Below are 22,834 nucleotides of genomic sequence, written 5' to 3' on the forward strand. Positions count from 1 at the left end.
ACAAAAACCTTATTGCAATTATTATTGTACAGTACACGTTTCCTGTATCTACTTACATGTAGGAAAAACATTTAAAGCAGTAAGAAATAAATTAACTGTTCCAGTCAAAGCTAATTAGAAATTAGGGAAATGATTTGTCTTCGGACGTGTTAAAAAATTAATTCACTGATTTAGGCAGCACTAATTAGAAATCCTAGCGAAAAAGTTGTTTGAACTATACAATTTAAATATATAGTCAGAGCTGAGTAGAATAATTTCAAAAACTATTTGAATGCTAAATGCACATGATACGTACGCCTTTCTGAAATTAATCCTAGCGATTTTGGAACAGATCCATTTTTGACCATCCGTTTGTCCGTGTGCATGATAACTTGTTTAGAAACGTGCGATCGCTTTGAAAATTGGTACATATGGTCTTAAGGATATAAGAAAGGTCCCTATTGTTTTTAAGTTAAGTAGACTATCGAGTTCGGTATTCAGATGTATCGGATTTTTATATTTGATTTTGTGACAATGGAAACTTTCCCTAAACATTTCTAAATTGTTCTCAAATATTTGAATAACTTAAAAGTACTGCCTTTTTTTGAGGCCCGCAAAAAAAATTGTCTCCGATCGACCCGGAAAAAATTTCCTTATAGAATGTGGCCTGTAGAATCCATATTTTCAAACAGTTCCAAGATTGGGCTACTAGTTCAAAAGTTACAGCCCTTTGAATTTTCTTTCGAAATTGGTTTCTAGTCTATAACTTTTGATTGAGAAGTCTGATCGAAAAAGTACGAATTGTTTTGGATTCTACGCACCAAAATTAATAAGAAAAAGTGTTTTCCCGAGAAATTTTGGTGCAGTGGATTTTTGGTAAAAAAGGAAGGTTGTACACTGGCTTTTTTTGAGGTCCGAAGAAAAAATTGTCCCAGATCAACCCGGAAAAAAATTTTCTTATAGAATGTGGCCTGTAGAATCCATAATTTCAAACAGTTCCAAGATTGGTCTGCTAGTTCAAAAGTTACAGCCCTTTGAATTTTCTTTCGAAATTGGTTTCTTTTCTAGTCTATAACTTTTGATTGAGAAGTCTGATCGAAAAAGTACGACTTGTTTTGGATTCTACGCTCCAAAATTAATAAGAAAAAGTGTTTTCCCGAGAAATTTTGGAGTAGTCGATTTTTGGTAAAAAAAGGAAGTTTAAGTATTCAAACACTATGCGAAGTATTCGCTACTTCGCATACTAAATATTTGTGAAAGTATTTGAGTTACAAATACAAATACTGTTTCCATAAAAGTATTTAATTACAAAGTATTTGAATACTTTAAAGGATTTAAATACTAAAAAGTATTTACAAAATCGAATACTGCCCAGCTCTGTATATAGTAAAGAAGCAAAACAATTCACTACATTGCCCAAGAAAAATCACTTAAACTAGTGAATTTATTTTGTAATAGTCGAGACATTTGTTGATTTCTAAAATTTAATTGAATTACGCTAGGAAAGACACTACGCAATTAATTAGAAGTACCAGTAGATTCATCGACTGCGCTAGAGCAATTTAATATGCAAACCGAGATTACTTAATTCCCCTGTCAGCCAATAGCCTATTAGAAAAAAAAATTGTATGGTGTAGGCAAAATTTTAATTGTCACTATAGTGCCTATGTATTTTCGCTAGGCTAACCAAGCTTTTTTTGTGTGTGATCCATATGACAATACCTATCCAAGTTTTCCAAGCCTTTTCGCTGGTGGATGGCGATTCCAATGTGAACTTGAACGTATTTTAAGATTAAGAATTTAAGACCAAACAAAAGCTCAAAAGCTTTTATATTTTTTTGTTGAGCAGTTCGCACCTAGTGCCTCAACGACCATTTTAGTTTGATTGTTGCTTTAAAGCTTGAATATGGAAATGGAATTATAGTCTGTCACCAGATAATGTGAAAACTTTTACATAACTTTGAGTTCATAAAAGAACAGAATTACATTATAGGATTATTTTGACACGCAGTGCCAAAAGTCGCTTAAGATTTGAAATGGCGACCATTGCCTAATATTAATGATATGATGACCTGTTATAACTCTGGCTACAACGTCCAAAATTCATAGGTCAATAATATTAGAATAAGGGCCCGTAATTTTTTATAGTTAATTGTTTTAGTCTTGTAGACAAATAGAGGCAAGCCAAGTTGACAGTTGATTACTACATTGTTGGTGATACATTAACAGTATCTGATCCCCATAGCAATTTACGCATAAGGAACACCAACACTTTGTCTAGTTTTATGCACGCCTGCTTGAATGTGTGAAGTGGGTAATGCAGGAAATGAAAACTGAACTGATGGACATCCAGAAGAATGAAAAATTGCAATCTATTCAAAGATATGCCACGATTGCCATGGTTGGCAAGAAAAAAATTAAAGAAGAAATGCAAATTTCACAATGTTGCCAATGAGTTATGAGAAGTAGCAAAAAAATGGAGTACTTTTAGCGAAATCCACCAAAATGTGAATTGCGGGTGAACTTCACACATTCAAGCAGGCGTGTATAAAACTAGAGAGAGTTATAATAGGTCATAATATCATTAATATTAGGCAATGGTCGCCAATTCTAATCTTAAGAGACTTTTGGCACTGCGTGTCAAAATAATCCTATAAGGTAACTCTGTTCTTTTATCAACTAGGCGCACTGAACAGCAAAAAATATAAAAGCTTTTGAGCTTTTGTTTGGTCTTAAATTCTTAATCCCGAAAAGGTTTAAAATACGTTCAAGTCCACATTATCCAACAGGGAAAAGGCATGGAAAACTTGGGTAGGTATTGTCATATGGAAAATGAGCTCTACTTGCGCGGTTCCGCTCCAAGAACAACCCATTTTGCAGACAGTTAAACATTCTATCAGCTGCTAACGTTAAAAAAGTGGAATAGACAATAGCTACACTTTGCTTTGAAAAAATGCGACAAAACGAACGTGTCAAGATCTGCGTTTTATAGATCTACAACACCTTGAGATAATACTAAGCTCTCTTCTGTAAATAATACTTGTAGCTATAGGACAAATTCATGTTTCCATTCTACAGTATAAATCAGATGCAGATTAGCATACATATTGTATTGATACAGGGATTTAATTATTGCATCTTTACTTGTTCACGGGCATTTTATGAAAGGCAGTTGATTAGTTTTAAACTTTCCTTCAACGGTATCTGTTGGCAAAGGGCCGCTCCGCCTTAACTCTTTGCCAAAGGATACACTATCTATTGCCACTTTAATCGAAGCTTTTGTTAACACACAACCGCAATGCCCTGTTCAAACCCAGGCTTTTACTTTCAACCAGATTGTTTTTTGCATTATTAACAGTTCCCAAGTGTGTCATATTTGTCCACTCTCAAAATTAACTGTGTGTGCAGTTGTACACTAATCACATTTAAATATGCGCTTTCACAGAGTCTTGTTAAGAATAAATAAAGGATTAATTTCCCCCCCCCCCCCAATTGCGTGGGACTTTTGGCACGATAATACAATGATGACGTCCCCGAAGCAATCCCTCCTCTTCGGCAACTACGTCTTCATTGGAGCTTTTATTCCTTCTCCACGCCGGGGGCAGTAGGATAAACAGGTATATTAAGAACCGATAGTCCTTTAGGATTACCAGAACGCACTGTGATCCTGTTAAGTGAATATAGTGGACATCATGCTGGGTCATGTCGTTTTTGCTGCCCTTCTCATCGTATTCGAACCCCTTGTCGCGTTTCCATCGGTAAGTACGTTGTAATTTTTCTCCAATTTGTGCTTAATTCGCCTCTTTGCCTTACGAAGGGTGTAATTATGGCTCGGTTATAAGCTACTTAATGGATTAAAACTGCGGTATGGTATGGTACATAAAACTGATAGCTACAATTTCAATTATCTCTTTGCGTTCCTAAAAATTCTCTTCCAGAAACTTTGTTTTACCGAACTTTATGTGCGAAAAAGTTCGTGCGCGAATATTTTATGCGCGTATTATAGTTAGAAAATGAAAGCGAAATTTGCATTTAGTGTTCTTTTGTTTTCTCCTGCCAGAAATCGGTTTCGTTTTTCGCATACGGAATCGGAATGAAACGATTACCAGCTCAGGCTTGTTTAGTATATTTATGGTGGCGGAAATTTGAATGTCGGGTATTTATAAAAGGACGATTATGGATGAAGAATGTACAGGAAATGGAAACAGATTTTTTAAACATGGAACACAGCTTTTTCATTTTACTAATTTATGTTCTTATTAACACTGCTCACTCCATTTATAGGACTGCAAGTGTACACAAGGATTTTTCCACGGAGTAAAGCGTGCGAAAATGCCAACCCTTAATGTGATGTTAGAGTCTTTAAAGCTTAGTGTTACTGTATGCATTTCTCATTTTCAAAATTGTGTGGTTTAGGTACAGCGTACTTGGGTTACGCGTTGAAAACAAATTTAATTACTCGCTGTCCCACGGAAAGCTTTCCATTTATGTATTTTATTTCAAAGAAAAGGTTCAACATACGCAAACGAATTCCTTTCCCGTTCTAAATAAAATGCGCTAACTATTTAAAAAGAAATATAAATTTTACAAACGCCATAACAGGCAGTATTCATTTTGTACAATGAAAAATGTTGTTTCTGATTCTTCATATCCACCAGATTCTTTAAACTTTCACGATTGTTCATCCCAGTTTCAAATCATTCAAGATTGACTAAGATTTTAAATATTGCCCTCCGTCGTTTGAATATCTGAAGAAATTCTTTTAGTCTTCCAAACAAGAAGTTAAAACAATCATCATGAGCCGTATAATATATAAAAGCTCAATTCTTTGGATACATTATCGCGTTAGAGCGTGGCAGCTCTTAATCTTAATCTTTATTACCTATGTCAGAGTAATTTGAAGATTACACACATTCGTCATACACATAATAGAAAAATCAACAAATAAGTAATAAACTAGTAATAATAATTCTGGAATTAAGGAGTTGACCTGGCAAAGAATTCATTTAAATAATTATAATATGGGTTTTCTACAAGGTATCTCTTTATTGCTCTTTTAAACGGGTAATAAGGTAAGTGTTTATTGGTCTTTGGTAGGTAATTATAGATCTATAGATCTGAGCTATAGGCTCTGAGTTTCAGCCGGATACGGATCAAAAAAGAGGCTGCTAGTTTGAAATAATTGAAAATTAAGTTTTTTTTAAATTGGCATTGCATGTTATTAACCTTAAGTTAAGTTAGAAAAGCGTGGCTAGTTTTCCAGGCTTGGCGTCCTTTCAAGTCATAGTCAATCTACGACTTATATTTACGTCATGGAAACCCCTTGAAAAATCAGCTATACAGGGTGGGCCATTAGTGCGTGGGTGGAAGATTTTGGGTTTATAGGTATTTAAAATTCACAACTACAACTTAAAAATATTTCAAACGGAATTGCAAACGTTATACAGGGCGATTTATATCAAATTTGTATATTATTAAAATGTATTATTTTTCTTCTATTTTTGTTCAAACATTTTATTTTGTTTTTCGTTGCGTTTTATAATTTGAATTGAGGTTTATTATTTTTAATGGATTACTATTACTGGGAAGCTTTGAAAATCGAAACACACTATCAATTATTAGGAACTGTTGAATTACAAACATATGTAAAGGGTATATAGGCCGACCGACATGCTTTATATCCTTAGACATGTAATCAAATCCTACATTTGATGCAATAATAAAACAAAAACTTGGTAGTTCCATTTAAAAAAATCAAGTTACTTTTGATTTAAACGAATCAGTTGATTTGTACCGACATACTTGCAAAGTGAAAGGTTTCTACGAAAAGTATAGAGCTCCACCATATCTAGAAGCGATAGAGAAAAGAGAAAATGATGCTCTGCTCAAAGAACTAAAGAAGGTCGAAATAAATTTTAATTATTGACCATTATTTCCCGATCCTCCGTGATATTTTTATAGCGCATTTTTTAACACATGGATTCATTCTTCATGGTACTCTAATTTAAGGTCTCAACGAAAAAAAATTATTTCTCCCAACCATAGTGCTCCTCGCATCCTTATCCGACTGGTTATAAGGACTGGCAAAGGACGATTGGGACTTTTGGAAGAAATATATCTATGGCTTAATTGTTAATATTTCAAAAGTGTTGGGGGAAAGTACCTACAATGGAAAAAACAATATTTAGGAGAATTTCCCAAAAGGCTTCATTCTTCTTGCATTATACAGTGATATTCATGTAGAAGTAGACATAGGGATTCCCTATAGGAATTTCCTATGTCTACTTTTAAATGATAAAAAGTCTTCTGAAGGACGCCTAACTTTATGCAACCAAAATAACTACCTACAACAAATGAAGATCTGCCTGTCATATTAATTAATTTGAATATTATCGCTTTGACTACCGTATTCTAATTTTCGTTCGTGTGCGATGTATTCAATTGAAGAAAAAGTTGATATTTCTAATTGGTATAGTGCCAGTTACAGTTAAAGGAGCTTAAGAGATTTTATTTTCTGTGAAGCCAAAGCAACAATATTCAAATTAATAATTAATATGACAGCGAGATCTTTATTTGTTTCAAAAAGTCATTTTGGTTGCCTAAAATTAGGCGACCCGCAGAAGACTTTTTATCATTTGAAACTAGACATAGGAAATCCCTATATTTATGCTAAATTTATCCTTTTGTAAGTACCTTCCTCCGCGACACTCTCTCTTTAGATATTGACATTTAAGTTCTCACATCGCCAGTAGATAATATGTCTTGTCGTTCCAGTCGCCCTTTGATAGTCAATTCTTCCCATTCAGACTCGCTTTAGCTTTATTGCGTAGATCACAAAATGCTTAATTACAACAAATCTAAATTAGAAAAATGTATGGTTGCAATGTAAATATGCCCGCGTAAGTATATTCGAAGATTAGCTAAAGAAGCGTACGTGAAAATAACATTTTTACGAAATTATGCTAACAAAAAGACGTTTGGGGTACCTCAGTTACCCCGCTTAGTTACGCGAGGGATCAAATCGATTAAAAAGGTGCATTTTTAAAGAGATTTTGAAGAGTGAGATCAGAGCTGGGCAGAATACTTTCAAAAAATATTTGAATACTAAACGTCCAGCACGAGCGAATACTAGATACAGATATATTGAAAAGTATTCAAATACTTAAAAAAATAAGTATTCAAATACTTTAGAATGTATTCGAATACTTTCAAAAGTATTCGAATACTTTCAAAAGTATTCTAATACTATCAAAGGTGAATACTTTGAAAAGTATTTCATTATCTTACTTTGATAAGTATTCGAATACAGTAAAAAGTATTAAAGTACTTGTCACTCAAATACATTAAAAATTTAAAATAGTATACTAAATAAAAGGCTTAATACTATTTAAAAAATCAAGTTATACTTTGTATGGGATTAGCTTTTTATATATTTCTATTGTTATATACAAATTTAAGGGGAGTAAAAGAGTATTATTATTATATTATTAAAGTACCATATATAGGAGGTACCTACCAGGACCTTTCTTATACCAGTTATATCCTTAAGAATACGTGTACCAGTTTTCAAAGCGATCGTACGTCTGCACATGATACGTACGCCTTTCTGAAAATAATCCTAGCGATTTTGGAACAGATCCATTTTTGACCATCCGTTTGTCCGTGTGCATGATAGTTTGTTTAGAAACGTGTGATCGATTTGAAAATTGGTACATATGGTCTTAAGGATATAAGAAAGGTCCCTATTGTTTTTAAGTTACGTAGACTATCGAGTTCGGTATTCAGATCTATCGGATTTTTATATTTGATTTTGTGACAATGGAAACTTTCCCTAAACATTTCTAAATTGTTCTCAAATATTTGAAGAACTTAAAAGTACTGCCTTTTTTTGAGGCCGGAAAAAAAATTGTCTGCGATCTGCCGGGAAAAAACATTTTCTTATAGAATTTGGCCCTTAGAATCCATAATTTCAAACAGTTTTGAAGATTGGGCTACTAGTTCAAAAGTTACAGCCCTTTGAATTTTTTTTTGAAATTTGTTTTTTGTCCATAACTTTTTATTGAGAGGTTTAATCGAAAACGTACGAATTGTTTTGGATTCTACGCACCAAAATTAATAAGAAAAAATGTTTTCCCGAGAAATTTTGGTGTAGTCGATTTTTGGTAAAAAAGGAAGGTTATACACTGCCTTTTTTTGAGGCCCGCAAAAAAAATTGACTCAGATCGACCAGGAAAAAAAATTTTCTTATCGAATGTGGCCTGTAGAATCCATAATTTCAAACAGTTCCAAGATTGGGCTACTAGTTCAAAAGTTACAGCCCTTTGAATTTTCTTTCGAAATTGGTTTCTAGTCTAAAACTTTTGATTGAGAAGTTTAATCGAAAAAGTACGAATTGTTTTGGATTATACGCACCAAAATTAATAATAATAATAATAATAACAATAACCTATGCTGTTGACGCACACTGAAATAGGGCGTAACTACAGGAAAAAAGAAAAAAATAATAATAATAATAATAAATCGTATATTGGGTTTAACATGGAATACATAATCAGGTACATGAGCATGATCATTACAATTTCTTAGTCCTTCCAGTTTCCCCCAAGGGGTTAAGATTCAGATTGGTCAAAAATATTAACCATCTGGTCTATCACTCAGTCCCAATACGCCATAGAGAGGTATACTTCAGTCGTGGAAATCTACCTACATCCATTAAATTGTGAAAAGGAGAGAAACTTATCAGTCAATGATTTCTATTGAGGAAGATGGTACAAATGTACATTAATTATAGGTATTATACTTCACTAGAATAAAGCTTATTTTTAATTAAGGTTTTGAATTGTGCTAGCGACATAGATGAAAAGTTAATTTTTAGTTTGTTCAGATAAAAAGCTATTAAATAAGGGAAAGACCTTTTATATAATTGAAGATTATGCTTAGGGATTGTAATAAGTAAATCCTTTCTTCGTATATTAATATTATGAGTGTCAGTTCTGAAACGTATTTTGTTAACGAGAAATTGTGGGCATTTATTGACAACTATTTTATAAAAAGAGCAGTAGCAACGCAGCTTCCTTCGATCTTCCATTTTCAACCAACCTGTTTTCCCGAGAAATTTTGGAGTAGTCGATTTTTGGTAAAAAAAAGGATTCAAATACTATGCGAAGTATTCGAATACTAAATATTTTTGAAAGTATTTGAGTTACAAATACAAATACTGCTTCCATAAAAGTATTTAATTACAAAGTATTTGAATACTTTAAAGGATTTGAATACTAAAAAGTATTTACAAAATCGTATACTGCCCAGCTCTGAGTGAGATCAACAAAAGCTAAATGTGTCGTGAACCATAAGTTATAATCGAAACGTTGTTTGTTTAAAGCATAGCTTTGTTTCCAAATCGAGTCAAAATTGCTATGGATTTTTCTGGTGTCCATACTCCGTATGCTTATGATGGCCGTTTGCACCGACAAATTTAAGTGGAGCTTAGCTTAAGCGTGGCTTAAAAACCATGGCAACGATTATTGAGACAATGGTTACCATGGATTTTAAGCTACGCTTAAGCTAAGCTCCCCTTAAATTTGTCGGTGCAAATGGCCATGAGTCAATCAAATCCCATTTCTCCATAGAAACCTTCAAATTAAATTTCTGTCGGTGAAAAAATAACTGAGTTAAATTTTGTAGAGAAATTAATTGTCTTTAAATTTGATGTTGGAGCATATGTCTTAAAATCCCTATTTTCAGCACATTTTTGAGAATTTATTTGTAAAAAGCTAGCTTTTAGGGTGGAATTCATAGATATGACTTAAGTTAGACTTACACTTTACTAATAATAAGCCCCAGTTGCACCAACAAAATTAAGCGTTGCTTAAAGTTAAGTCGACCTTAAAATCTTTGGCAACGATTATTAAGAGAATCGTTGCTATGGTATTTAAGTTATGCTTAACTTTAAGGGATACTTAAATTTGCGCATGCGCAACCCAGTGTTGGTAACTGCGCAATGCAATTTTTTTTATTTGTCGAGATATTTAAATGAAATTTTGTATTATAGGCACTTCGAATAAAAGTAAAACTGACACCAAACTAAAAAATATGTTTTACAAGTTATGCTGATCTGGTGGGACAGAATCAACCCCTTAAGGCGTGTTGTAAATTGATAGATGCGTGAAGATCTCAACGATCGTTCGGTATTCAGTTGTATCAGATTTTTGTGTTTATAAATTCTATACGGTAGTTTTTATAAAATAAAGTTGAAATGACATGTCAAAGAATAGGTTGTGCATGTGCTAATTTTCTTATTTGTGGACGGATTTTTTTGGTGAAATTGCTGAAAACGAATTTGGCTGGAGTAACTAATTTTTTCGGACAGATACCGTTAATGTTGGAAATGCGCTTTACGATTTCTTTTTGAACTTTTTATCTAATACTAAGTAGCTGATTATATTGTATGTACACTTTATATCTAAAAATATGTTACCTACACATTATTGAAGTATAAAATATACCTACGCATCTTCCCAACTCGAGTACCTATACGCTTTGTATAAATCAACTTTACAACGTTTTAAAATAAACTAATAATTCACAACACATACCTAATTGTTGTATATTCGACAAAGAACGCAAAAATAAACAATAGAGTAAAATTGCATTACAGCAGCTTTCAAGAATCTCCGTTTTTATTAGTTTAAAGCGAAGCTTTAGGCAGGCAGAAAATGGATAGCTTTACCCTTATATCATTTTATGATCTGAAAGGTAGAGAGCTTGAGCCAATTTCAAATGAGCACCTTGCAACTGAACAAGTGGCTTAAGTCAGTCCTAATTATTTCAAGCTGTTTACCTAAGGGATTGTAGCGTAGTTTAATTATCCAAAATAAGGGGTTTAGCTCGAAGCAATCTTGGGTGCAATAGTATTTGCTAATTAAAAATGAACTCGGGTGATTTGAAATCTGTTTCCAAATTGTCTTCAAGTGCGTATAAACGCTCCTTTCTTGTAATATTAAAATTCTACTTCAGTTGTAGTCTCGCAGAGCAACTAATGATGAATAAACATCCTTGCTACGGATTTGTGGTAGTTCAAATACATGACTGCATTCCCAAAGTGCTACTGAAGTGAAACTTTCCAGATTCTCACCTACATTTTCCTCTTTCACACTATAATTTTGCATGTTTTATTACACAGGCATAATATGTCAGATGGAAGTGTGATTTACGCAATGATGGCATTACGCAAAGGAAAAGCCGATTATCGCGAAAAATGTATCGCTCCGTATTGAAGCAATAAATCATTACAACACCTACAGGGTCCGGCAACGAACAAACACAAAAGTCAAATATTATCTGGATCGCATTTTTCCGTATTGACAAAGCATAATACGTAAGTGAATTGTGTCAAAATATTTCGGAGAATTTTCAAATTTTCCCCGATGAAAACTTCTTTGTTGTGCGCTAATTAGGCACAGTGTACATCTTTGCAAGAGGAAAATCTAGCCACACTACATTTTCGTATGATGACGTTGATTATTTATCAAATTGTATAACATCCACGAGAATGGCGCTGTTTTTTGGCCAACTGTACTAAACAAGTGGATATAAGTTCAAATGGAAAACCTTTATTCCGATCTTTGAATATAGACTACTATTCCGAATTGTTTGCAACGTTACACTTATCCCCATGCTGTCGGATCAAATACAGAGAAAGGAAACTCAAAGTAAATTGTTCCGAAAGCCTAATACAATCAATAATTTCTGATATTTGTAAGTGAAAAGGATACGAACAATTCATCCATAACACCCAAAACTTGACAGATAGACCCTTTGATAAACTTATTTTTAGATTGTCATTCTCTTTTAGCGAAAGAGAATGGATCTCTTCGACGGAAAAATTATGAAATGGAATTAGGTGTTGATTAAATCAAAATAAAGCTTACCTTCGCCTTTGGGCGAGTATTGAGGGCGATTTCCCCTTTTAAGGCCAGATTAGTGATCGAGAGGTTGAGAAGCTCGCCCGGTCTAGATTACTTCGTCATTGTATAACGTCCCTTAATACGACACGACACAATCGGTATAATTATAATTACTTTATCTAAATTCCATACGAACCGATTGTTTCGACAAACCCGGCAAGTAGGTATTTGGCTTCACGCAGGTGTAAACTAATTCTTATGTCAGTTCTTTATTTAAAAATGTCCACGCTGCTGCCGTGAAATCAGTGGTTTTCAAATTATCTCGTCGGTTCGATTACAATAGGAAAAATTGAAAAAATGGAAACGATATCAGCGGCTTTTTTTAAGACTGGCCATAGGATTTTACATGCTAATTTTTTAACCCCTGGTTACCTTTTAGTTTTGTGAAAATTACAAAGCCTAAGCGCTGTTGAAATAAATAAATAGACGTTAGTAGTGAAACTTATCATTTTTATAGTTTTTCTCTGGGCAATCGATTTCGACTCATTTAAGTCATCATCAGGCCTTAGCTGGAATACATTTGAGATGAATGAATGATATAAATACGTTCATCTCAAATGTATTCCAGCTAAGGCCTGATGATTACCTAAATTAGTCGAAATCGATGTCTCAGAGAAAAAAAATATAAAAATTATAAGTTTTACTACTAACGTCTATTTATTTTAAACTCATAAAATGAGCATTACATCAAACACACTTAGCGCGGTTTATTTTATTGAATATTAACGTTTACTAGTTATTTACTTCATTTTGTGATACCTAAATTGTTATAAAACGCCATTTTGCAATGAAAATAACTTCCTTTTCTTATGAAAGTTTGTTGAATCGTTACAAATGACAGATGAGATTTCAGCCTACTAGAAAGTTAAAATTGAAGCAAACAGAATTAGAAAAATTGTTTTTGCTAGGTTTTTCCTTACTTGTGGATATTAAATGGGAATAATTTCAATACTTTATCAGCCTCCACAACTTTACTACAAAACTGAATGCTTTCCTGAAGACAAAAATTAACCAGGTGGTTGAGAAATTAGCATGCAAAATCCTATGGCCTGTCTCACTGTATAGTCAAGTCACACGGGAATTGTAATAGTTATTTGCCCAACTAAAGAAAAAAGTGAAAAACACATTTTCTTCTCACGTTTTTCGCATAATTTTTTCTGAAACTACAATCAAAATTGAAAAATCCTCGTTGTCAAACATTTTTCACAAATATCGCCCTTTTCGTCGAACCTTTCCACCCTGTGCCCCGACGATATCCTTATCCTTTCCATTGTTGTTTCTTCCTCTCATATACAATGTGGCGTCCTTCTGTTTTACCTTAATATTCATTTATAATATCTTTTTGTATTTCTTCCAGTTTCTCCCATTACTTCCACCAAAGAGTACCCTTCCACTTCCACCCCCAAAATATCTTCGTTCCGTACCTACTTGAACACCCCTCTCATATTGTTTCGAATATGCACTTTCTTGTTCTAAAATCATTCTTGAACCCCCTCTCGCCAATTCCGCAGACCTAGATCATCGCCACCACTCCCTTTTTCCTTCTCGTATCTGCGCGTTTGCGTCATTGTTTTTTTGCAGTTGGTACTCTTAATATTTAAAATCTTGTACCTCTTCTATCTTTCCTCTCTCCATTTTCATTCTCTCTACCTTTTCCTTCCACCCCCCTTCATAAATCTTTCTATTTTTAACACCATTCCGTTCCTTTCCCAATACCTCTCCGTTTTCCCAATATTTCCTTCATATTCTGTCTTACCTCTATTGCCATGATCACGGTGTCGTCCCCGTATGCCAGGGACAATATCTTTCTTCTTCCCACTACTCCCTCTACCTTAGCTCTTAATCCTTTTTCAATGTCTATTAAGTAGAGATTAAATATAAGGTTGGGCGAAGTGGTCCTCCTTGTGTTAATCCTTTACATCTCCCATGTTCCCATCCTCCATACTTTTTCCCGTTCCACCACTCGAACGCCTTTCCGCCCCTTTTTACCACCCGCACGTTAGTAAGAGAGGTATTTGCATTGGAGTAAAACATGATCCTCCACTTTTTTTAAAGGGAAATCCACGTTTTGAAGAACCAGGAATCCGAATCAAACAAAATCTCGATGATGTCATTCTATCGGTCTGTCTGCCGGCCCGTCCATACTCTCATTTCCGGTTAAATGGCTGAACGGATTGGAATCAAATTTGGTACATATATATTCTTATACAGGGTGTTCATTTGAAAACTTCCCACCACGGATTTATCGACCACTGAATATAGGAAAAATCGCCGAGACACGTCAGCAGATTTGTCAAGGGGGATAACTTTTTAACCAAAATCTACTTCAAGCCGAATCTTGGAACTGTTTGAAATTATGGATTCTACAGGCCACATTCAAAACAATTGGTACTTTTTCGATCAGACTTCTCAATCAAAAGTTATAGACTAGAAACCAATTTCGAAAAAAATTCAAAAGGCTGTAACTTTTGAACTAGTAGCCGAATCTTGGAACTGTTTGAAATTATGGATTCTACAGGCCACATTCTATAAGAAAACGTTTTTTTCCGGTCGATCTGAGACAATTTTTTCACCCCCTTTCACCCTCTACCCGCCCAGGTTCATATTCCCTTAAAAATTTGAAATGACAAATGGTAACGAGTAATAGCTTATTTGAAAGGTCTTTCGAAGTCCTTTATTTTGACGTGATTTTTTAAAATCGGTCGATACGTTTTCGAGAAACTTAGAAAAATCATCGTTTAAACATGTAAAATGTAATCAATGTTTTAAAAACTATTTTTTCTGAAACTACTTTCGTACCTAAAAAGGGCGGAGAAAATGTGATTTTTCTCTCTAGTGAGGAAAGTAAAAAACAATTGCCGCATTAATCTTAATCATGACATTTAAAATTTAAACATATCCGTATCTAGATTGCTATGTGTCAAACTTCATTTTTGCATACGATAATGTTCCAATTTTGATAGTAGTTTCATCCCTTAACAATTGTAAATGACAAATGGTATCGAGTAATAGCTTATTTGAAAGGTCTTTCGAAGTCCTTTATTTTGATGTGATTTTTAAAATCGGTCGATTCGTTTTCGAGCAACTTAGAAAAATCATCGTATAAACATGTAAAATGTAATCAATGTTTTAAAAACTATTTTTTCTGAAACTACTTTCGTATCTAAAAAGGGCGAGGAAAATGTGCTTTTCCTCTCTAGTGAGGAAAGTAAAAAACAATTGCCGCATTAATCTTAATCATGACATTTAAAATTTAAACATATCCGTATCTAGATTGCTATGTGACAAACTTCATTTTTGCATACGATAATGTTTCAATTTTGATCGTAGTTTCAGAAAAAAATTATGTGTAAAACTTAAGAAGAAACACTTTCTTCTCTATAATTGTACAAATAACTATTACAGATAAATTTGAATTTTTCTAACACTCTTTACTATGCTAGAACGATGTAAAAAGTGAATTAAACATTTAAAAAAAATACATGCATATTCCCTATTGTAGGGTTGCTTGAACACAAACCTGTAGAAATTACGTGAGCTTTTCCATTCGTAAATATGTCAATTCGATTCGGAAACTTTAAATTTGAATGCTAAAATTGAACCGAAGCCATCTCCTGCAGCTTGGTGCTAATATTATGGAAAACACTGAACAATTTGAGGCAACAAGTCTTCCGAGAGTCCGTTAATTGGGCTTTCATGTACAAAAAAATCAATCGAGCATTAATTACTCAAGCTACAAAGACCTAACTAAAGAGGTAAAGTACCTATTAAAAAGCGGATGTAAACTGAAGTTTCTTTCGTTTGAACTCCTCGTTCTTGTCAACAACCTACAATATTACGGCAAAGCACGCATAATATAAATAAAAGATACCAACAAATTCACGATTCCCACAGATCCGCCCTGTTAATTGCGTAAGCGGGTCGTTGCTGGCAAGCAAAATTAATCCAATGTTTATTATCGAGCCCGATCAGTTTTAGAATAGTTGACGGGATGAAAGTATAAATTTCACGGAGATGTAGGTATTTGGTATGTAAATAATCGTTTTAATTAAACTTCCGAGGTACGTTTACTTCAACAATCAAAATGGCCTTTTTCTAGCAGCTTCACTTGCATTAGCAGTAGGTAGCTTATTCCTATAATCTACTGGAAATGAAAGGGCTTTTCCTTAACAAAAATCTCATTTTACTTAGTTGAAAATAGATATAGAGCTATAAATTCCCCTTTGACTTCAAAGTTATTTTGGTTTACTTTATAGTTCTATGGAGGTGTCGGTTACTATCTGAACCCCGTCGTATAATATCGTTATACTTAGTGCTCATTTTCAGTTTCGCACTTTCCAACTAAGCTTATAACTGTATATTAGTAAGGTTTTTTACTTGTACCTCTAAGTTAATTAGAGACGATAGTGTAGGGGTTGAAATTTTATTTTTTTGTGTTGTTCGGATCTCTGGAATTCTGCATGTCTTGGTTTTCTTGCAACATGCAACAAATATACTTTAGATACCTATTGCATTTCCATTCTTGTTATTTGGAGTATAAACGATATTAAAAACACCCTCTTATTGACCTAACAGCTAACATTCTTTCTGAATATTTCGGACTAAAATCCAAATCGACAGTGAGTAACCTTTCCACGCCAGATACGTTAAAGTTACACATATAAAGAGGAATCAACTCCAAATTGTGGAGAAGCTCAGGTTAAATAAATTATGTATCACAAAAATCACTAGAGCATAGAAATTATAACCGTCAAAAACGGAAAAATGGTTAGTTATTTCAATCGTAAAATTAGAATAGGGGGGTACATCATGTCAAAATGTGTTCAGTTGCGGGAAATTGATTTCTAATTTACAGTTAAAGCCAGCTTAAATATGAAATACTGAAAGAGCTTGTGTAATTGCTCTTTGGGAAGTTAAGTTCGATTAATCATTGAGGCGTGTTGTTCATAGGATTTACCGCTGAGAATTAAAAACACGCGCTGAAACACTGTATCTAATGGTTATAGCTGTAGGGTGTAGTAGTGCTTTGCTAAATGAAACGTTGACTTAGATCCGCGGAATGGTTGTCTTTCGGTTTGTTTAACAAGAAATTAAACTAAAGGGTTATAGAAAACAGGTTGCGTAATTACTTTCTTTTGTGTTACCATTGAATTCCGTAAACGTAAAGCGTCGATTTCGTTACACATGTAATTTCGGTATTAATACCGTAGCCCATAATTTAATTATAATGTGACAAAGCTGCTGGAAAGTATCTTCATTGGCGTGCGATGACCGCTAGCAGGAGAAATACGCATTTAAAAATATAAATAACGGTATCTTCCTTAAAACTTTAAATAAACAATAAGTTGCTAAGTAACCGAAAAACTAATGTTTTAAATGCAAGTTTACGAAGCGTAGAAAGATCTCTGGTGGCACTGTACCTATGGGAGTAATTTAACCCCCAGTAGTACGATTCCCAAATCTTGTACTTATTTGCACCGCGGATACCAAATTTTGTACCACTACCTTTTCAGCGCTAGGATCAAATCTATACAGGCTGTTTCACGCAAACCGTTACCTATTCAGACCTCCACTAATGATTTAAATCTGCAAATTTGCATACCAACATAGTTTTTATGCTCTATCGAAGGAAAATGTTACCGTTTCTTTTTCGAATTCAGTTCAAAAAAATAAATTAGGTTTCATTTGAGAAAATCAACTTTTTAAGGTTTAAATTGACCATTAATTTTAAAGCACTCTGCAGAAGGGCGAATGGCGATCAAAATTTAAATACTTCGCATGTAGCATCTGGTTGTACTATGTGGGTTTATTGAACTTCTTTATTTCTTGTGGGGTAAATGACGCTAAGTGACCACCAAAAAACTACACAAACTGACTAGTTACAGTTATATTTGAGGTTTTTTCATCTATGAAACTGAATTGAAAGGTTTTATTTAAGAAAATAAATAAAAATATTCATTACAAAGTAAAGCTCCTCAATTTTTTAGGAACATGTTTGTAGTTCTTAATAAGCTGTTTTTACATTCTAATTGTACAGGTTTTCTCGGTACATTTGACCCCCACTTAATTTTATTAATTGTGGGAACACAAAAAAAGTTTCAAATTAAAGTTTTAGTACTTTATCTGTACAGACTAAAAATGTAGTAACTGATTGAATTCAATAGACGGAGAGTACTTAACAAAATACGTATTCAATATCTTTAATGTGACACCGTGTATATATTTATAGTTTTGAGTAGCCCTGTGTTTCTTGATTACAAATATATAATGTTGTATAATAGTTGCATTTTTTAACGATTTTTTGCACTTTACACATGGTTAGCTATTTGGAGAGGGTGTATCAGGTGTGCATAGACAACAATGGAGGCCACTTTGAACATCTATTGTTCATTGTAATCATAAACATTGTATTTTATACTACCTTAATCATCCATTTTATTTACTATCAAAATATACAGCGTCTAAAAATTGATGTCTATCATGAATGGGGATCTTAAAGACTAAGACGATTCACGGGAAGGTGGTAGCTGAGGAGGTAGCAGACGCTCCTATGATTATATTGGTCTATGATTATATTAAGAGGTACAGTGAAGGAACTATAAAAAAACATAGCAAAAACTTGCGTCTAAAATAGTCATAGAAATTGATCTTGTGTTAAATCGATAGAAAAATGAATATTTCTGAAAGTAAGGAGTAAGAAAAATTACGCTACTTTAATTACAGTAAGGGGTAGAGATCAGAAACTACCCAAAAATATAGTAAAGACTATTATAGTCTCGCCATTTGGAAACTGTGAAACGTTCTTCTCATACATCTGGATGTTTACCGAGCAGAATGTCGATATCTCCTCGATTTATTCAATTGACGCGAATATTCCTGTCTTAAGTGAATAAATTAGATGTCTAAAAGTTGAAAACTCTATGCTTTCAATAAACACAAAATCGTAAATGAGAGCTACCCCTCCCGAATATTCTAGAATGTTCTCGAACAAACATGTCTATCGGCATTTCTAGAATATTCGATTTCCTATTTGATCGGATTAAAAACCTTAAAACAAACCAGAAGGAACATTGGGACCTTCAAAAGATCGGACTTAATCTAGGTTACACAAATGGAGATTAAGGTTCATCAGCGATAAATGTTTACTATAAGTCAGAAAAGAAGACTTATTAAATTTTTAACATTTTGGTGTAGTAAGCGTTGACAAAATGTCAAAGAATTCATTCGTGGCTCCTTTTAATGACATATTACTCTCGCCAGGAAAGATTGCCGGTCACAGCACACCTTGTGTCGATATACAATCTATGTTTTTCTTAAGATGCTAGCGACTTCCGGAATAAGATCGTGCCAATGTTAAACGAAAAGTCTTTTCTTTCAAAATTGACACGATACTACCCCGGAAGTCGCTCACATCTTTAGAAAAACATAGATTGTAGACCGGGATCAAGTGTATCTTTCCTGGCGAGAGGCGAAAATAAAGACGAATATGGTTAATTTTGGTGTTTATTGAATATCCACGGAATTGATCTTTATTTTCAAATTTTGAATACATAATTTTACTAGGCCATAAAATACGCATTTTTTTTCGTAATGTACCCGATTGTCTATCTTTATGGTTTCCGATTTCCCCATGCTGTTGATTCTTATCTAGGACACACCGTATAGCAAAGGTTCACTCACTCCACCACATTAATTAATGAATAGCTGTAACGCCTATAAGGGTGTAATTAATCTTCCAATTTGCTACTAAGCTAAGTAGTTGACTTGAAGAAGCTCATTTCGTGTTGGATAAGCCCCACAAAAAATCAAATATTTATATTATTTTTCCTTTCCAGGAGTACGGGAGGAGATACCCCTTAGGACAGAACGATGGTAAGTAATTAAGTATGATATGCTCTGCTCTTGCTTTCGCTTTGAATGCTTAATTCTGTTGTCCTTAGCAAATACTGGCAAAATTATTTATGTTGAAAACAATCTTAACACGCTTCGAGTAAAAAAGGCATATGGTTTTAAATTTTAAATGTAACGTTTGTGTAAGTTTGGAAGTTTTCTTTGGGGAGATTGTATGAACAGCTGTAATTAAAAGTATACATCTCTATGTGGATGCCAATGGGGAATAATACTTTGTAGAAGGAAAGCAAATTAGAATGAGCAACATACGATGGCAGATGTTGTGTGGGGCATAAGATCCATTCTGTGAAAGTAATCCGTCTACTTACTGCAATTGCTTCTGACTTCGTTTGCAGCTGTGCCGTATGCTTTTCATTCAAGTGAAAATACGTTAATAAAATGTCCAGCTGTACAAATGTAGGTAATCAATATTACCCTGTTTAGGACATCGAAATCAATTCGGCAACTATTTGAGAAACCAAGTGAAAATGCTGGACAATAGTAACGAAATTGACGGCGATCATTTAAATGGACGAAGCTTAGACGAAATCGGCGGAGGTCATCTGATTGGTCGAAATTTGGACGAAATTGGCGGGGGCCATTTAAGGGGCAGATCTTTGGACGAAATTGGCGGAGGGCACTTAATTGGAAGAGGTTTGGACGAGATCGGACGCGATCGCGTACTTGGAGGAAGTTTAGACGAAATTGGCGGTGGTCACTTGAAGGGAAGGAGCCTGGATGAAATCGGTGGCGGTCACTTAATTGGGCGAAACTTGGACGAGATTGGCGGGGGTCATCTTATCGGACGTACTTTGGACGAAATTGGTGGCGGGTATCTAATTGGACGGAGTTTGGACGAAATCGGCGGTGGTCATTTAATAGGGCGAAATTTAGGTGTAAATGGGTATTTGTACAATAGTGGAAAAGGGCGGAATTTGAATCAAGTTAGAGAACCGAACGTGAACGAACGTGCGCTAAAAGACTATTTAACCGAGAAAGGACGAATGCTATGATAATCGAGTAATATTTAATCACATGATCCCAAATAAAGCTTCTCTTCGATTGCGTTCACTGATTTATTTACCATCGATCCTATTTTTTTTAGAAACAATTATTAAGGGGTAGTTTCTGTGCCTAAGTTAATCAGACCTGTTATCCACAGGTTGTCGATTTAATGGTGATTGCGAGTTCGTGGATACGCGACTACAAAACTTTGCAGATAATTTGGGTGCAACCGGTTCCTTTGGCATCGCTAAGCGACTCGAAAGGTTCAAGTAAGTGTTCTTAAACGCATTCATCTTCCAAAGAGGTGTCTTTACAGAATTTCAAACCGCGATGACACGTATGGTAAGCGAAAGGCGGCGGCCCTCGATAGTTTGGTTGCGGGCGGAATGTTTGGCAAAGCGAAGAGGGCGCACGAGTACGACTACCTACTGTGAGTATGCTTCAGAGAGTTGAAGCACTTAGCTTACCAATTGTGTTCTAGTAAAGATACGGATATTGATAAATTCCAAAGAAGTTCGCGGCCGTTACTGAACACCATGGAGTTGGGTGGCACATTCGGACGTGCTGTTAAGCGACAGGTGCTGGACACATTGGGGTAAGTTGAATCTGAAGAGTTTAGCATCCACACTTAGTGGCGAATGGAAAATGCAAACCCTTACTCTTTCGTTTGCACACACCCAGGTAAAACAAGTCGCGAGAATAGTCCTTGATATGAACCTTCATGGGCAAGAATCATTCTAGATATAATTCTGGGTGTCTGTGGATATTAAACTTCCCCCTTAAGTAACGAGATAAAAACCACATCTTCAGACATTTCTAGCGGGTAAAAATGCTGAACATGGCAATTTTTCGTCTTCACTTAGGCCACTCGTACTCCATCAACAGGAATCTTTTATTATTATTATCACCCAAAAGTATTAACGTTCCCACGTTCAAATTTTCATATTTTTTGTTGAGACAAGAATTGAAAGAAGTTCCTTTAGAAGACGGGCTTGTAGAAATTTCTGGATTTCCATCTTTTTACGTTGAATACGTAAAATCGCTTGCAGTAGGTTCCTTCCCTTATGGAAAACTTGAGAACTGAAATCCCTTCATAGAAGGGTAGTGTTAAAGAAAGGTTGGATAATGGTCTACTCTACAGCTTTGTTTATAATAAAAAACACGCCACACTGTCGATTCAATCTTGGCGCAAAAATTAAAATCTTTTGCGATGTTAATTTCTCGAACCGAATCTTTGTTCCTGCCGTGAATCACTTTAGTTACCCCGCGAGATTTCATCTGAATCTTTATAACCTTCCGGAATGATCCCATATTTTCTCACTTCTTCGTTAATTAACGCCTAACTAAAATCACGGATTGGATTTATTTAAAAAACTTTAAAAACGCACGATATATAAAGCCTTATACATATATGTACATATATTTAATACAGAATGTTAATTCCCTGCTGTATAATTTTTGCCTTTCTACTAAAATACTAAAATCGCGTCAATCAATCAGTCAATCACTTCTCCACCCACACCTCGCCCTTAAGTTATTTAATATTTTCCGGTCTCTCGTATACGTCGAATATTATATCCATTTTACTAATATGTTTGTTCTCTTTCTTGCGACAGGAGCAACGCCTTTGGAGTACAGAAGAGAAAAGTAGACAGCATCTCAGATCAAGGATTAAAAGCATTCCTTAATAAAAACTTATAAAATAAATCATTTGTTAGACGTATAATTGACATTTCTGTATTGGCCGAATGGTACTTTCCGATACAACCGTCGTTCATCAGTGATCCTGTATGTGATTTTCAGTAGTTATAAGGACGTGGAGTGCTCTAATTATTTATCGGTAATTGTTACATTATAATTTGTATGTCGTTTTGACAACTCGCCCTTTGTTTTGCATTCTGATAAGTGGCTGGAATTTTCACACATCCCTTAATTGCTTGTGACGTTTTTAAATGTAACGGTAACTGATTCGTCTTTCAAATAAATATGCAATA

The 22,834-nt window shown here is 34.5% G+C and overlaps 1 protein-coding gene across 2 annotated transcripts; it reads left to right on the top strand.

The window, feature by feature from the left end:
- The first annotated feature begins 3,623 nt into the window (after positions 1-3,623).
- Positions 3,624-22,825, top strand: LOC116178942 (acanthoscurrin-2-like). 2 transcript variants are annotated; one of them, XM_031498607.1, is made up of 6 exons: positions 3,624-3,737; positions 19,781-19,817; positions 20,998-21,109; positions 21,157-21,270; positions 21,322-21,435; positions 22,457-22,825. In XM_031498607.1, exons 1-6 carry the CDS (start codon positions 3,672-3,674, stop codon positions 22,539-22,541), a joined length of 528 nt encoding a protein of 175 aa, XP_031354467.1. In that variant the 5' UTR covers positions 3,624-3,671; the 3' UTR covers positions 22,542-22,825. The 2 variants fall into 2 exon arrangements, with proteins under 2 accessions (XP_031354467.1, XP_031354466.1); XM_031498606.1 differs by lacking the exons at positions 20,998-21,109; positions 21,157-21,270; positions 21,322-21,435; positions 22,457-22,825 and adding an exon at positions 20,280-20,900.
- The last annotated feature ends 9 nt before the right edge of the window (positions 22,826-22,834 follow it).

The sequence above is a fragment of the Photinus pyralis genome, unplaced genomic scaffold, assembly GCF_008802855.1.
Source record: "Photinus pyralis isolate 1611_PpyrPB1 unplaced genomic scaffold, Ppyr1.3 Ppyr1.4_LG8, whole genome shotgun sequence".
Lineage (NCBI taxonomy): Eukaryota > Metazoa > Arthropoda > Insecta > Coleoptera > Lampyridae > Photinus > Photinus pyralis.

Coding starts and splice junctions, on each gene's coding strand:
- LOC116178942 (XM_031498606.1), top strand. CDS start 3,672: ATGCTGGGTCATGTCGTTTTTGCTGCCCTTCTCATCGTATTCGAACCC. Junction 3,738..19,780: donor CCCTTGTCGCGTTTCCATCG/GTAAGTACGTTG, acceptor TTTCCTTTCCAG/GAGTACGGGAGGAGATACCC. Junction 19,818..20,279: donor CCCCTTAGGACAGAACGATG/GTAAGTAATTAA, acceptor TACCCTGTTTAG/GACATCGAAATCAATTCGGC.